Raw genomic sequence first — 15,438 nt, forward strand, 5'->3', positions numbered from 1 at the left:
GTTGCTGTCTGTTTCTATGGTGGAGGGGGGGGGGGGGACAGGAAGTGTTCCCTGTGTCCCTGACCCCTGTGGCCTCCACCCAGGCTGAAATTAGACTGTAAGCTCTTCCATATAGTCCATCACTCTGTGGCCTGAGGGCTAAGAAAATCTTGACTCTGGGAACCTCAGAGTCTGACATTGAATGCAGATGTCCAGGTGCTAAAAGTCTGCTCACCAAATGCTTCCCAGTCATGCAGAGCCACTCACTGTTGCTTGTTAGGTCTGGAAGGGACATCAGGGAGTCCTGCCCCTTACTTTGTTTCTGAGAAAAGGAGGTCAGACAGGTCCCCCTGATCACAAAGCAAGTGAGGAGGGAAAGGAGGCCTAGACACTAGCTCCCAGGGTCTGCATTCTCTCCTGTCCCCCTGCAGTTACAGCTCGAGAATCTCCATTGTATAGAGAAAGGGTTTAGGGACACCAATTTAGTTGGGGGCAGAAGGAGCTTAAAGCTGCTTTTGCATATAGTTTTATTTGAAATTGAGGAAACATCAATCTGTGTCAAAAAAATGAGGTGCTGGGGCGGCCGGATGGCTCAGTGTGTTAGAGCGCGAGCTCTCAACAACCAGGTTGCTGGTTCAATTCCCACATGGGGTGGTGCGCTGCACCCCCTGCAACTGAAAATTGAAAACAGCAACTGGACTTGGAGCTGAGCTGCGCCCGCCTCAACTAACTAGACTGAAGGACAACGACTTGGAGCTGATGGGCCCTGGAGAAACACACTGTTCTCCAATATTCCCCAATAAAAATTTTTTTAAAAAGAAAAGAAAAAGAAATCCTGGCCCCTTGAAATCAAATGCAGATTCCCTGGGCCCAGAGATTAGAGAGGGGCCCTAAAAGTCCCTATTAAAAAAAAAAATGAGGTGCTGATGGAGAATGGGGAGAATGGGGGACAAGACACTAAATTCCTCCCTAACTGCTGCTTCTGTTTTCCACCCTGAAGGCAAACAGAACCTCTTTTCATTTCTAAAGAGCCCCAGGTCTTTGCTAATCTACAGACAGTATAAAACCTTTGTCCTCTGCTTAAATATTTAATGGGCACAAGGAGCCACGCTAGAGAGAGGGAGGCAGGAGGAAACCAGGGGCCTGGAAAGGGTGGATTCTGAGCCTGGCCCAGGTGCTCCCTTTTCCTCCCTTAACGACACAGTAATCACAAAAGTACCTGCAGCTTTCTTTTTGAACTTGAGTCCTGTGTTCCCCTTCAGCAAGGGGGGTGGGGGAGGAGGCCCGAACGCATTTCAAGCTCAGAGGCCCCGACAGTGGGCAGGAGGTTGGGAGGAGAGGGAAGTGAGGGCTGACTTCCAGCCAGAGGTTTGATGCTGTCCTCCGTCTGTTCCAGGGGAGGTTCAGAAGCAAGAAGGAGATGAAAGTTGTGCCGCTGCCGACGTGTTGACAGCACCAGAGGATGCTGGGAGGCCCGCTGTCAACTCCCCAGCAAATCAGAGCCACGGGAACCAACACAAGCACTTTCATCCTTCATTACCCCAGTTACCTTCTGAGGAAGAAGACGTAAACAGGCTCGGAAGGGAAATAATGAAACTGACGGAGGAACAGGCAGCTGCAGAACCCGAAGGGGACGGGAGAGAGAGTCCTGTGGCGGGTCACAGGAACGAGATAGGGCTGTCCCGGCTGGGCCTGGCCTCCAAGGGGGAGCTCCCCAAATCTTGCCAAGACTCCTGTGAGTCCAGCCAGCCAGAAGCCAAAGCTTCCACCATGGAAAATGGCAAGGAGACCCCCGAGGGTGGAGGCCCACAAAGCACTCTGAAAACATGAAGGGGAAAGGGACCTGGCACGATGACACGCGGAAGGCCCTGGGGACAGTAAAGAACTACCATCAGAACAGCTCACAGAAGTCGCTTTCTCCTAAAACACCTCTAAGTCTGCAAGTGAGAAAAGACACAGATCCCGTTGCAAACTGTGAATATTCTGATGATGCCAGCACAGTTTGATTTATTAAATGCGGGTCCTCAAGCTTCTCAGTGTCATCTCTTTCTGCCGAAGATGCACTGCTGTGAGCATGGCCAGGCACAGAATTGTGTCCGCCATATGGCTGGTTTTCGGCATCCGTCTTTCTGTCAGCATTTGTTTTATTAGAGAGAAGATGTTATTCTATTAGCGTTTAATGTTGTCGATCAAAATTATGGGAAGAGCTTGAAACGAATGGGATTTTTAATCAGATCTCTGTCTTTGTAACGGGTAGGCGGCTGGAGAGAAAGGTGTAATTGAGCGTAATGGGTCCAGAGGGCCCACCGCTCCACTTCATCATGTCAGGGCCTGCTAGGACCTCCCATCATGGGTGTTCTTGGCATCCTGCCTGCGTGCGGTACTGTCTGTCATGGCACCGACTGGCAGGTGGAAAGGGGCTTAAGCAGGCTCAGAAGGTTGGGCTTCCGGTTTGCAATCCATGGCCCCTGTGGAGACCTGTGTGCTGACTGCTGCAGCTGAGTTTTCCAGCCTGTAATTCTGGAGGATTAATCGACCTGGATTGATGGGGGGATAAGAAGGGAGGAAGGGGACTCCAGGGGTGTTTTGGGTTTTGTTTCTGAGATGAGATGAGTGAGGGCCAGAACCTGGAAATGCTGCTTCTCTCATGCAACCTGTGCTGCATATAAGGTTCGATGGCCATGTGGGGTTGGGGCAAGATATAGCTGCTTAAGGCCAATCCAGTTTCCTATACCGCCTGAAACCTGGAACCCTTCACTTCTCCAACCGAGTGGTAAGGCTGCGTCCTCTGTGCAGCCAGGAGCAGGGATTTTAAAGACAAGACACAAATAACTTTGTTACAGCCTGGTAATGGGGATGTGGAAACCAGTACTAGCTTCAAGGGTGGGAAAGGAGGGAGTGGTCAACCCTACCTGGTCCTTTCCTTGGGAATAAATTAGCTTTTCTCAGCCGCTTCTGGCACCACAGAAAGTTGAAGGCTCATCAAACGACAGAACTTGCTTTGAGCTGAGCTCAGTTCATTTCCCCAGGACACCTGATCCCCGATCCCAACGCTCAGAACAGCCCTGAGAACCAGAATCATTCCCTCGAGGGACTCCTGCAGGAGAAAGAGAGGCTCCCAAGGTGGCAAGGGTTGAAAATTCATCCTCAACGTCGGCTGTTTATACCGGGCTTGTGAACCCACGTGTGCAGCGTGCACATGGGTGGCCAGCTCACCCTCACCTTCCCCACCACATTGCATCTCCTGGCATCGCTCTGCCAGCCGAGGAGGAGCGCTGGCTCCCGTTGAATGAAGGGGAACTGCAGACAGGAAGGCCCAGTCCTTTACCACACACACACTCCACACTTCTTGCCACTCACCAGAGGCCAATCCCACTGGAGGAACGGGAGCATGCCCGAGTCCTGATGCCCCACCTGCCCCAGTGCCACCTGCCCCTGCCTGCCTGGCCCCAATGCCCCCTTCCTCCCTCTGTGCTCCAGCATCTGCCCCCTCGCCAGGTTCACCCCCTCAGCTTCCCCTCCAGGGAGGCCGCTTCTGCAGCTGTACAGTGTGCACAGCCCAGCAGCCACAGAAATAACCTTCCTGCTGCACTAGGCCTTAACTGTCTGCACATGTTCAACACTGCTGCATAGGACGCCAGAGCCACCAAAGGAAAACACAGCCAGATTTAATACAGTAATAATAAAAAGAAAACTCTCTCCCTTCAGAAGCTCTGGTTTTGACACATAGCCGGCCAGGTGCGCGTCTTTAGGGCCCGTTCATCACCTTCTGGCGAGCAGGGCTTATAATAAACTCCAACACATTCTTCCATCATGAACAGGAACGCTGTGAGCGCCAGAGAGCCCGGGGGCAGGGAGGGGGTAGGGAGCGACAACCTCCACTGTTTACAGTCAGCCTGGGAGTTATTAGATGGCATTGGAGCCAATGAATTGATTCTGTCACATTCATGCATGTGACATTGTCCCACTTCTGCTATCCCAACCCAACATGGTTCTTCTGGTCCACAGACATTAAAGAGAGTTTCAGCAATCACTCACGGTTTCCTTTTGTCGTGCTAAGAGTCATTGTGAAAAGTGTGCAGCATTCTCTTCCTTCCTTCACCAGATAGCACTGTGTCAGGAATTCTCAGCTATAATTCACACTTTAAGAAACTTAAGCAATAGGGAAATGAATCATATTGCGGAACAAGAACTTCAGAAGTAGGGAGTTCCAGCCAGGGCTGGTTCATTCAAGAAATCCATGAAGAATCTGGGTTTCCATCTTTCTGCTCTGCCCGCCTCACTGCTGGCTACTTCCTCAAGCTAACAAGATGGCTGCAGCCGTTCCAGGCATCACCTTCTCTCACACATGTGTTCAGAAGCAGAAGGAAGTTTCTCCCCGTGTGTGTGTGCACAGACATACATGCGTGTGTGTGTGTGTGTGTGTGTGTGTGTAAGTGCAAAACACCCAGTTCTTGCCACATTTCACTGGTAAGAATTGTCACATGCCTAGGTCTAAACCAATCCCTGGCAACGGTGATGAAATTATGTGACAGATTGAGGTTCACCAAGATCACACTGTGAATTGGGGAGGGGCCCTGTCCCTAGACATGCAGACTCTAAAAGGGTGATCATGAAAACAAAATCAGGTCTTGAGAAGAATAACAGGGGTGGGAATAGATTTGAGTAGGCCACTAACAGCATTGTCTCTGAACCCCACATGTCTGTTTTTGTTTGATTTGTTTCCCCTTAAAAAGCCAGAATATTATGTTACTGATGAGTGGGGAGTTGGGGGGAGGGGTGGTCGTCGTTGTTTGTTGGTTTGTTAGTTAAGAAAAACGCCATCTCATCTCCTCTTCCCTAGCTTCTTTATCATCTGTCCTATTTTGTAGCTGGAACATTCCCACCTTTGTTTACCTCGTCAAGTGTGTCTGTCCTTCCATTATTTTTCCAGCTCGGTTGCCAGCAGAATGCAGAACAGTCTGGATAAATGAAACAGAGCTGACAGGTCTCTTAATGAAAGCTTGTTTGCACACACTGCATTTCTTGTGATTGCTCCGTACCTGAGAGCCTTCAGGTGAGTATTTTTACGTATGAGTGTTTGTCGTTCTTTTAATTAAGGCCTGTGGAAATGGATTGGTTTTTGTAAAGCAGGCATTTCTCATCCCTCACTCCTTTCCTTTCCAAGCGTCCTCTGCCCACCTTCTTCTCCCCCTCCCCCTTTCTTCTTCCCCTGCACAGCTAGTCCCCAAACGTCTCTAGCAGAGAGGCTCCTGAGAGCATCCAGCTTAATCTGAGCTGGAACCTCCTCCCAGCTGGCCATCGTAAGTAAGCTAAATTCGTTTTCCCATCATGGTTTCCCTTCTGTGCCCTTCCTGCCACACACACACCACCAGCATGATGTGAAGTGCTAAAGTGGGGATCTGGTATCAGTCGTTCACATGTTGGAGTGCATTTTCGGATGTGTTTTTCCTACTGGAGCATTTGCACCCCAATTCACCACGCGCCATAAAAGATTCAATCTCCTCTGTAAGGAATTTCAAAGACCAGCTACTTGTTCCTTGGAGCCATCTCCCCTCTTTAAAATGACAGCATGGCTTTGCCCCTTTTGACTTTCTGCTCCTCCAAACAAATGGGACTTTCTCCTGGCTTGATCATTTTCCTGGAACCCCGTGTATGGCGTGGTCCCCCACTTCTCTTTGAAAGTGTTCTCTATTTGAGTACCTTCTCCCTCTGCCCTCCACTTTCATTCTGGAAGCCTGCATTTAGAACAATCTTCCTCCTTAATGATATTGAGGATAACTTAGGATATCAAAAAGCTAAAGGATTCCCCTTAACTCCCTACTTTAATATATTCCGTTTTTTCCAGATACCTTTCTGAACAGAGAAAAATTTGAAGATCAGAGAGATGCAGGAGAGAGCTCAGGAGTCAATCTAATTAAAAATGAGAAGCAGAAAAACTAAGGAGGACCCGTCTCTCGATATTATGATTGCTCACAAAAATAAAACAAGTTGATACAGCATGAAGGCAATTTAAAATGATAGATATTGATATGCTGCCTTACATTTCATTCCACCTTTTTACTAAATGAGAATTTTTTTTCTTTTTAAGATACATGGGGAATGTTTGCATAATACTGACAAATTTGACTTTCTGGAATCTATGTGAGCCTAGGAATATATTTTGGGAACTTAGCTGAGGCCAGTGATAGCCTATTAAATTTAAAACAATTGGCTGAAAAAAAAAAAGAAAAAAAAGAGCAAGCCAGCTGCTATTTTTTAGTTAAAGAAAGAAGTAACTTCTATTCCTTTGTAGACCTTGTTTTACTGGCGTCTACGATCATCATACGTCATAACTATATCATTTTAGCTACCTGACATAAAAATGTGGTATTTTTCCTGATGGAGACGATTAATTATCTTTATTATTTGGGTCATTCTCTCTCTCCACCATCACTGAAGGCCAAGCATAGGTTGAGCATTCCTTCTAGCATATTGTAGCAACTTAACAGTTACAATCTGTTACCTAAAATTATTAGATCATGTGCTAGTCATGAAAATTATGGAGAATGTAAAGATTTTATGCATTTAGTCAAAAGCACCAGATCTAAAATCAGTTGGTTTATTTCCTGCAGTCTTTCAAGTTGACCAAAGCATTCACTGATTTGCTCTATTTTCTTACGTTTTTAGTGTTTCTGTATATATATGCACTGAAAAGCCCCACTCGGAAAAAAATTCACTGCAATTCTGAGAAAAAGCTTATCCTAAACATCTAAAGATAGCATTTCTAATTATTGTCTACATTGTGTTTAAACTGTGCAAACTTGAGCATTATTCTCACTTTACCAGCTGCGTCTAGGTAGAGTCATTACATCAAATGCTTCTAATTTTACAAAAAGAAATCAAAACAAGTGTGTGTTTAAGTCTCAGTGACAAATGCAAACCCTGTGAGTCAAATAGGCAAACTGATTAGCAAGCTGGCTGGGAACTCAAAACAGCAAGTGTAAAGAGATTAACAAAATAGACTTGTAAGAGGAAAGGGGTAAAAATAGCCTCCAGGGGCCAAGTGGGGTCCAAAGGGCACATTTGGGGGCACACATCAGGTTCCGTGCCAAGAACCAGATGCCTGCCTTTATGGTCCACAGTCTTTTCTTCATCTGAAGTCCCCTCCCCGCAAGAATTGGGATCACTGAGTTTCTCTCAGCCAGCCTCTTAATGGATGCAGAAATCCTTCTTACAAACCTAAGAGGTAACAACCATTTCTTTACTTGAATCCTTCTAGTTGCATGACACTCACTACCTTATAAGGTAGTCCAATCCATTCGTAGGTATTTTTCTGACCTTAGCCATTGTTATTAATTAGGCACTTATTAGATCCTTAGGTCTTTTTGCTATGCTATACATCTCTGATGAATAGCACTTGATTTAATCCTCACAATAATCCGATTGGATAGTCTTATTTTACAGATGAGAGAACCCAGGCCTAGAGAGGTGAAGTAAATTGCTCAGGTCACACAGCTTGTAAGTTTGGCAGACCTGGGATTCCGAACAGGCCTTCCACTGAGCCTGAGCTGTCAACCACTATGCTATCTGCATTCCTTTGCCCTCACGGTGAATTGTAATTTGTCCTTCTATTATTTCCTCTCTCTTTCTTGGCTCTGGAACCCCACAGAATGGTTTATCAATTCCATTCCCATTAATGGACAGAACACAAAGGAGTATGTCTGCTAGGGTATCTCTTTCATTTGAGGAAGGCTGAGGGTAGTGAAGAAAGAAACTAAGAATAGGTGCTATTCTGAATGTGCCCCCCCCCCCGAATTTATATATTGAAATCCCAACCCCCAAAGATGTTGGCAGTAGATAGGGAGGCCTTTGTGAGGTCCCAAAGTCATGAGGGGGAGCCCTCATGAATGAGATAAGTGGCTTATAAAAGATGCTCCAGAGAGATCCCTCGCCCCTTCCATCATGTGAGGACACAGCAAAATCATCAGCTAGGAACCCCAAAGAGGGCTCTCACCCAACCACACTGATACCAGGACCTTGGACTTCCAGCCTCCAGAACTGTGAAATAAATTTCTGTCGTTTCTAAGCTGCCCAGTCTGTGGTGTTTTGTGATAACAGCCCAAATGGACTAAGACAGAAGATAAGTGATGAAAAGTACCGGCCTCCTTCTGAAAAATAAGTCCATACCTCCCTTGGTGATCTTGAATTAACCTGTAAACTGGGCAGCAGAGTCGAAGATGGCACATTTGGTATTTTATTCCTTTCCATTGTGTGTCCCTATGTAATTGCTGCCTTGTTTCACAACTTTTAATTGTGGTGATAGGCAAACATATCTATTTGAGATCAAGATATTTAAAGACTCAGTTTGATAATTCTCTTTTGTGCTGACCTGTACCGTTCAAGTCAATGTTTCAAACTAGTGGGAACCTGCTGGTGGAGCAAAGTCACCAGGCAATAGCCGTTTTCTCTGGTTATTGCTCGGGTTCAAGTGAAGATTTTTCAACAACAAGTTAGTCCCTGTAAGAGGTAAAACTAACCACTGGGGATGAGTTTCTGACTAAAGTTCAGTTTGACTCACTGCCTTAAGAGTCTGGGAGAAATGGAAGCTGCCCCCAAGTGACCAGGGCAGAAAAGTGGCAGCTAACAAGTGGGTCTGCCCCAGGAGGTTAAAAAGTTATGATGAATACTTTTATTCAGCAAGTGAAGATGGAGACACAAAACTGACATAGTCTGTGTACAGATTATAATTTTCAAAAAGAGGCTGAAACTCCAACAAGCCTTCACTCAAAATTAGCCTGCCTTTGGACCCCTCTGCTTCCAACTGCCTTCGTGTCAAGAAGGAAAGCATTGTCCTGGTTGTGGAGAAGGCTGATAACTTCAGATGCCAACACCAAACTCCCTGTAACTTGCCCAGTGACACTTTCACTGGCCCTGTTTCCACGATTTGGGAAAATGGACCTGAGGTTGCACTGAGAGGCAGACGTGAGAAGCCACAGGACCCAGATAAGGTGGCCCTCACCTCAGGCCAGGCCGGTGGCTCCAGTACCAGAATCACCAGGAGCTTATTGGAAACAGATTTCCCTCTCTCCTGTTGGGTTCCACAGCTCTGGGATGTAGCCCAGGAAGCTGATTTTTTTCTCTCTCTCACTTCTCAGGACAACCAGTGACTAAACGTTGTTGACAGCAGAATGGGGGAGAAGGCTAAGGAGAAGTTGTAGCAGGATTTGGGAAATATCTTTGCTATTTCCAAATAGTAACTGAGCCCGGGAGAGAAGCCTAAACAAACAAATAAAGTAACCGAGGCCCTGATGCAGTACTGAGTTGCTGAGTTTTTAATGTGCAACACGAAGATTGCCAAACAACCCCCAAAGGGAACTGCTCTCCACAGGGTGTCCAGGGCCAGAAACAGCTGAAGACTCTGGGCATGGGGGCCTAACGGCAGGGCACATATTAGTCATAGGTGGGTTGGGGGGTCGGGGGAAGACCCTAGGCAACTTCAGGAGCACCTAGGAGGATCCTAAGGGGTGGGGTGGGTCCTTAGGGCATAGAGATATCTCAGGACTCATGAGGGTAGGGGTGTCAGGGTAGCAAGGGACCTCAAGCGTCTAGACCCTCAGGGTAGGTGGGCTATATGGTAGATGTGTAGGGGAGGTGCTTCTGCGGGTTCTCAGAGCTCGGAGTGGGGGCTACAAGGGTTGAGGGCTGCTCTCTAGATGGAGGGTGGTGTCTCAGCACGCATGGCTGGAGACTTCAGGGTGGAGGGAATTTGGGGGGAGACCTCAGCGATGGCAGAAGTGAGAGAGACCCTCAGGGTAGAAGGTGTCTCTGGGAGCAGAGGGAGAAAATCAAGGTGGGGTCGGGGTCTTGGGGCGCTTGGAGGGGTGTCGGGGCGTGGAAGGGGTCTGGGGAGCATCAGGGCTCTACCGCCGCCCGCAGGGTGGAGTGCACTCAGGCGGCCTTGCACTCGCTCTCCCGCCGCCGCTTCTTGCGCTCCGTGTGCTCCAGCGCTTGGCGCGCCCAGGGCGCGGGTCCGCTCCAGCCCACCGCGCAGCAGGCCAGCCGACGGCCCGCGTTGCCGTTCTCCAGGCTGGCCGGGTTGCCGCCGCGGCCCAGGTCGTCCTCGCCCGCATGCACCACCACGGCGCGGCCCACGATCGAGTACGGGCCGCTGAGCGAGGCGGCGAGGCCGGTGCGGTACTTCCAGAGGCCGCCGTCCCGCACGGCGAAGTTGCCGAAGTCGCCCGGGTGCTGCGGGTGCTGCACCGACAGCGGGTTGTAGTGCGGCCCGGTGGACTCGCAGCCCTGGCTCATGTCCCCGAACTGGTGCACGTGGATGGCGTGGCTGGAGCCATTGGGCTCAGCCGGGAAGCCCTCCAGCTCAAAGAAGGCGTCGAGCCGGGCGCCGGGTCCCAGCTGCCGGAAGAGCACGAGGCCGGTCACCTGGGGTTCGGAGGCGTCCAGAGTGGCGGATGGCCGCACCTGGCAGGCGGCGTAGAGTGTGGCGTCCGGGCCGCCCCCGCCCGCCGCCGGCCGCCCGGTCACCTCCTGCCAGATCTCCGTCACTTTGGCGTGAATGTCTCGGATGTGCTCCTCCGTATTGAAACTGGCGTCGGATGAAACATCTGAGCCGCCAGAGGCGCGGGCCACCAAGAGCAAGCAGGCACACAGCAGCGGCAGCATGGTTGGAGTCGGACACCTGCGGGCACCCCCGGGGGCGGGGCGGAGCTAGGCTTAGTCTTCAGACACAGGGAATCTCAGCGACCCCAGGTCGCTGATCTAACCCATCCCTGCCAGAGGGGCGTCCGCGCCCAGCGTGCATTCACTTGTTCTCTCCGCCCATGTTTCTCTAGGGTTTGCTGTGTTCCAGGAACTGTGTTAAGTGCTGTGGTTGTAAAGATGGATGACAGAAAAATCTCAAGACACTCGCAGGGATCTTTCTGATCCACACATCTAATCATGGTCCTCTCAAATCCTGTCTTCATGCTTGGAAAGTCTCAGGGCAATTGGTGTGTGTGAGGGGCGGGGAGATGTCTCAGGGCACATGAGGGGAAATCTCATGGCCCTTACAGATCGCCTCCCGCTGCTCATTTCCCGGCCTCATCCCCTGCCACTCTCTTTAAGCATCCTCCCTTACAGCCATGCCTAAGACTTGCTGCCCCCGCCTTCTTCAGCTTTGCACACCCTGTGCCCTGTCTCTGAAGTACCCTATCCCCTCTTCTGTGCCACGCTCAGTAGACTTTAAGATAGAAACTCTCTTTTATTCATTAGTATCCCCGGCACCTGGGCCTACACCTGGCAGTAGGAGACACTTAATATGTGATTGTTGAATGAGGAGTTCACTGAGGGACAGACATGTCATCAAATAATTCCAGTTCCATCCTGTGATTGCAGATGGAGCCTTGTACTAGGGAAGGACAGAGTAAGTAGTGCCCATCACCCTGGGGAACTCCAGGAAGGCTTCCCAGAGGAGGTGACTTTTGAGCTGAGTCTCACAAGACAAGTAAGAGTTTTTAAGACAAGTAAGAGTTTTTTAGCCAAGCCAGGTTGGAAGCTCATTTCAGGCAGGAGGCACAACGTGACATGTTCACTGGCTGTGAAAGGACACAGTTTGTTTTGGGGGTAGAGGAGAAATTCAGTATGGCTAGAACATGGCCTGTGTCACCCCAGAGGAGTCGAAGATCAAGAGGGAACTTTGAGCCAGGGAACAAGGGGCTTTGCTGTGCTAAGTGTGGATATTAGCTATGCGGCTTGCACTGGTGGAAGTTTTTAAGCAGAAAAGTGGATGATGAGATAGCTTTTATGTGGTTCCTTAAGTCTGGCAGGAGAGAGGATGTGAGCTGGACTTTGTGGATGGAGAGTACAGAAGAGATGGAAATAGCCTAGGGAGACACAGAGAAGGAAAAATCGAGACAGTCAGAGGGAGAGGAATTAGGAGGCTGTTGCGGTAACCCAAACCAGCAATGATGAAGGCTTTTTCCAAGGTGAAGGCAGGAGACGTAGAGGAGGGCATGGGTTGGGCAGACATTGTGGCCTGGCAGGAGGGAAGGAGGGGGAGCAGCTGAGGATGATTGAGTTACCAGCAGGGGTGACTGGGTGCATGGATGGTGGCCTCAGGCCCTGAGAAGAAGGGAGAGGGAGGAGATGCTGGGGAGTGTCCAGCTGGGATGTTGAGCAGATGGTTGGAAATGGGACTGTGGCACTTGGAAGAGGTGCTGTAGCTGGGAAGGGTTCTCCTTGTTGGCTGCACATCAATCAGGTTCTGGTTCTTAAAAATCAGAGGCCCAGGCCCTGCCCTAAAGGATTCTGATTCAGTGGGCAGGAACTTTTAAAAGAAAAAAAAAGAAAAAAACAAAAAATGGCTCCATCAAAGATTCTGTAACCCAGCTAGGGATTTTAGAATCAGACAGATTCAAATCCCAAGCCCCTACAATTACTGGGACATCGTGAGAGCAGGAATGACTTTCTTTCACCTACTTGTAAAATAAGGCCAGTAATATCACCAAGCATCATGGCGTGGATCAAATAAGATATTACATGCCGGGCTATTTTCACATTTTTTTAAGTCTGCCCACAGGGATCAGTGCTGCCTTCAAAGAACTGGTTTGATGGTCACCTGCACTTTCCAAGGCCTTCTCCAACCCCAAAGCAGGTGCCATCCTAAAAGTCAATGCCAGGGTTGAGTATTGGTTCTTTCCATCACCCTTACAGAAAGGCGATCTAGTAGGATGATTAAAAGAATGGATTCTGAAGCTCGCTGCCTAGATCTAAAGCCCGACTGCCACTTACTTTCTCAGGGTTAGCTGTGATTGTTATTTTTATTGCAGAGTAGCGGAGAAAACGCTGGACTGCGACCTCTAGTCACGCGCCACCTCCTCTGTGCCTCAGTTTTCTTATCTGCAAATAGGAATAACAACACTTCCCTTAGAGGCTTGTTCTGAGGCTTAGAAGAAACAATTAGGATTACTAATATTTATTGAACACACATGCCAGGTACTGTTAAAAGCACTTGGCATGTGTTAATTCATATGAGCCTCACGAAAACCCTGCGGGGTGGTATTATTGTTACCCCCATCCTGAAGTGTGGGGAAACTAAGGCACAGAGAGGCGAGTGTCTTGCCCAGAGTTACACATTGAATAACAGCTGACAGCAAGAATGGAAACCAAGCCCCAGGCTTACAAACCCACACTGAACAGCTCTCATTTAAGGCACCTAGAGTCTTGTACCTAGAAGTCTGGTACCTAGAAAGTTCTCAGTAGATGACAGCTCTTTTCTTAGCAATCGGATATAAATTACTGATAGAGATTTCAGGCCCATTAGCTAAGAGATGTTGAAGCTACAGGAGGAGGAGCAGCCTAGGAAAGCCTCCAAAGAGTGGCAGGTAGGAGGAGAAGCCCAGAAAGTGACAGCAAGGGAACCACTTGTGACATAGCCTGGTGTGGCTGACTACGCGGAAGCCCCAGGAACTGGCGACGGGAATGGGGACCATCCCTGCCAGTCCTGGGCCTCAAGCTTCCCATCATCAGGGACCACCCCCTTCTTTCTGAGGCAGTCCTGCTCTTCAGGAGGCCTCTGCCCACTGGAAAGTTCTTCCTTGAGAACACAGAGCAAAAACAGACTGTTCATTTTCAGGAACGCTTGGGTAATAATTAACATGTTATGGAGATATTTTTCTTTTAACAACAAGAAAATTCTTCCTGAACCCCAGGTATACTCTGACTCCTTGTTTCTTAAGCCTTTGGCTTTTGTCCCTTGAGGCCAGCCTGCATAAGCCTCATCGTCCTTGGACCGTCTCCCCCTTAGTTTGAGCTGTGGGTCACCAAGTGGTTTTTTTCAGGGCCTGCTGTGTGCCTGGTCTGGAGGAGAAGAAAGATGATCAGAGAAAGGGGACAAAGGAGGTCACCAAGTGTGTGCCTCCTTCCTGGGCCTGGATCTGGGAAGGTGGCAGCTCTCCTGACGTCTGGTGTGTTCTAATTCCTTGGCTCGCTCCTAGAAGGAGCCTGTCTGTGAGCCTGAGCTGCCAGGCCCTCCCCTCTGTGCCTCCCGTAAGCAGGTGGCTTTCTTCAGTAGCTCCTGCCTCCCGAACCATGCAACATCCAGAAAGGGCAGCCTTCCTCCCTCAGATTTCTCTTCCTAACACTAAAGTCATCTCAGGCTGGCCTTTGCAGACCCAGAGAAGAACAGTTATTTCTCCCTATGGCCTTCCTCACCCCTTTCCCACCTCTGTTGGAGCAGCCAGGCTCCATCATTCAGTGTGTTTCTCTCTCAAGATGCGCAAATACTTTTCCAAGAATGGGCCCAATGCCCCACCCTGGTTTCAAATTTATAACAAGCACATGCTGAGAAATCGAAATGAACCTCAACTTGGCACCCACCTTTCCAGCTCTTCCAAGAGAGCTTTGCCGCCTGAGAAATGGGGAGCAGGACCCAGCCACTCGGTTGCAGGAATGCAGGCTGACTCCTGGGGCTTGGCTGTTTGTGGCTGTGTGACAAAGCCAGCCCAGGGGAGTGGTCACCCTGAGGAAAGAAGGTGATTGGGCCAGTTCGGGAGGGAAAGCAGGCCAGGCTGGCCCTTGTTGAATTGCCTCACACCCTTTTCCTCTGTCTCCTCCTCCCTCAGCCCCGGGTTCCCTGGCCAAGTATTCCTTGTCATGACTTCACCAGTTTGTGCAGACGTAGCCAGTGACCTTCAGCATGCAGCAGCAGGGGAATAAAAACTAGACAGAAAATAGCCTGTTTGGAGAGGTAAACAATGGGTTCTTTCTTGAGAGGCCCTTTGCTCTCCCCCGATTTCCTCAACTCTTGACTTATTTTTGCTGGATGCTTCTATGATGCAAATGGGCACCTGACAGATATGCTTGATGTTTTCCCAGAACCGTGCTGCCACACCTGTGAGACGTCAGCGGCGGGTGGGGTAGCAGTTGCACAGCCAGGCTGCAGACTCCCAGCTGTGTCCTCTCCTCATGGCGAGCTCCTGACCAGCCCCCTGTGCGTCTCTTTCCCCATCTGTAAAACGAGGATATAATGCTAACTGGTCCCTGGCCAACGGAGGCCGTCATAAATCGTTGTCATCACCGTTGTTGTCACTTACTAAAGTTAAGGAGGAGTCTTTTTAAAAAGTATGTGGTCTGGGGGAATCTTGAGCCGATTCCTTCCCCAGTGGCATTTCTTCTTTTGCTGCCATGATCTTTGCTCATTCACAGCAGCTTCTGCCAGAAATAAAAGCTTTTATTTCCCAGAAAAGCCCACATGGGAAAAGGCAGCCTGTCTGCCTGCCTGTGTGTCCTCCAGCCTTCCTTCCACAAACATTTAATGGGTGCTAGTCCACGCCACGTACTGCGCCGTGTGCCGGGGACCCAAAGCTGCACGAGTCCTTGTCTTCTGGGGGTTCATACTCTGGGGAAGGAACAGCAGTGTCAACAGATCCATCCAGTATAGAGTGGGGAGTGCAGCTGGGGAGGGATGGCTGGGGCCCCGAG

The 15,438-nt window shown here is 49.5% G+C and overlaps 2 protein-coding genes across 5 annotated transcripts in view; one reads left to right on the top strand and one right to left on the bottom strand.

The window, feature by feature from the left end:
- Positions 1-2,007, top strand: part of CCDC149 (coiled-coil domain containing 149) — a 98,625-nt gene extending 96,618 nt beyond the window's left edge. For all 3 annotated transcript variants that reach the window (XM_074321903.2, XM_074321912.2, XM_074321918.2), the window contains one exon: positions 1,376-2,007. In XM_074321903.2, the coding sequence (XP_074178004.2) occupies positions 1,376-1,809 (434 nt within the window). In that variant the 3' untranslated portion in view covers positions 1,810-2,007. The remainder of the gene's footprint in view (positions 1-1,375) is intronic.
- A 7,263-nt stretch (positions 2,008-9,270) lies between these two features.
- Positions 9,271-14,464, bottom strand: SOD3 (superoxide dismutase 3). 2 transcript variants are annotated; one of them, XM_019743917.3, is made up of 3 exons: positions 14,335-14,451; positions 12,748-12,855; positions 9,271-10,657 (listed from the first exon to the last, which is right to left on the bottom strand). In XM_019743917.3, exon 3 carries the CDS (start codon positions 10,639-10,641, stop codon positions 9,910-9,912), a length of 732 nt encoding a protein of 243 aa, XP_019599476.2. In that variant the 5' UTR covers positions 10,642-10,657; positions 12,748-12,855; positions 14,335-14,451; the 3' UTR covers positions 9,271-9,909. The 2 variants fall into 2 exon arrangements, with proteins under 2 accessions (XP_019599476.2, XP_019599477.2); XM_019743918.3 differs by lacking the exon at positions 12,748-12,855 and having other exon boundaries at positions 14,335-14,464.
- Between the last annotated feature and the right edge of the window lie 974 nt (positions 14,465-15,438).

This window comes from Rhinolophus sinicus, chromosome 1 (genome assembly GCF_057876585.1).
Source record: "Rhinolophus sinicus isolate RSI-liver-muscle chromosome 1, RSI-T2T, whole genome shotgun sequence".
Classification (NCBI taxonomy): domain Eukaryota; kingdom Metazoa; phylum Chordata; class Mammalia; order Chiroptera; family Rhinolophidae; genus Rhinolophus; species Rhinolophus sinicus.

Excerpts from the sequence above, each read along its gene's own strand:
- SOD3 (XM_019743918.3), bottom strand. The coding sequence starts at position 10,641 with ATGCTGCCGCTGCTGTGTGCCTGCTTGCTCTTGGTGGCCCGCGCCTCT.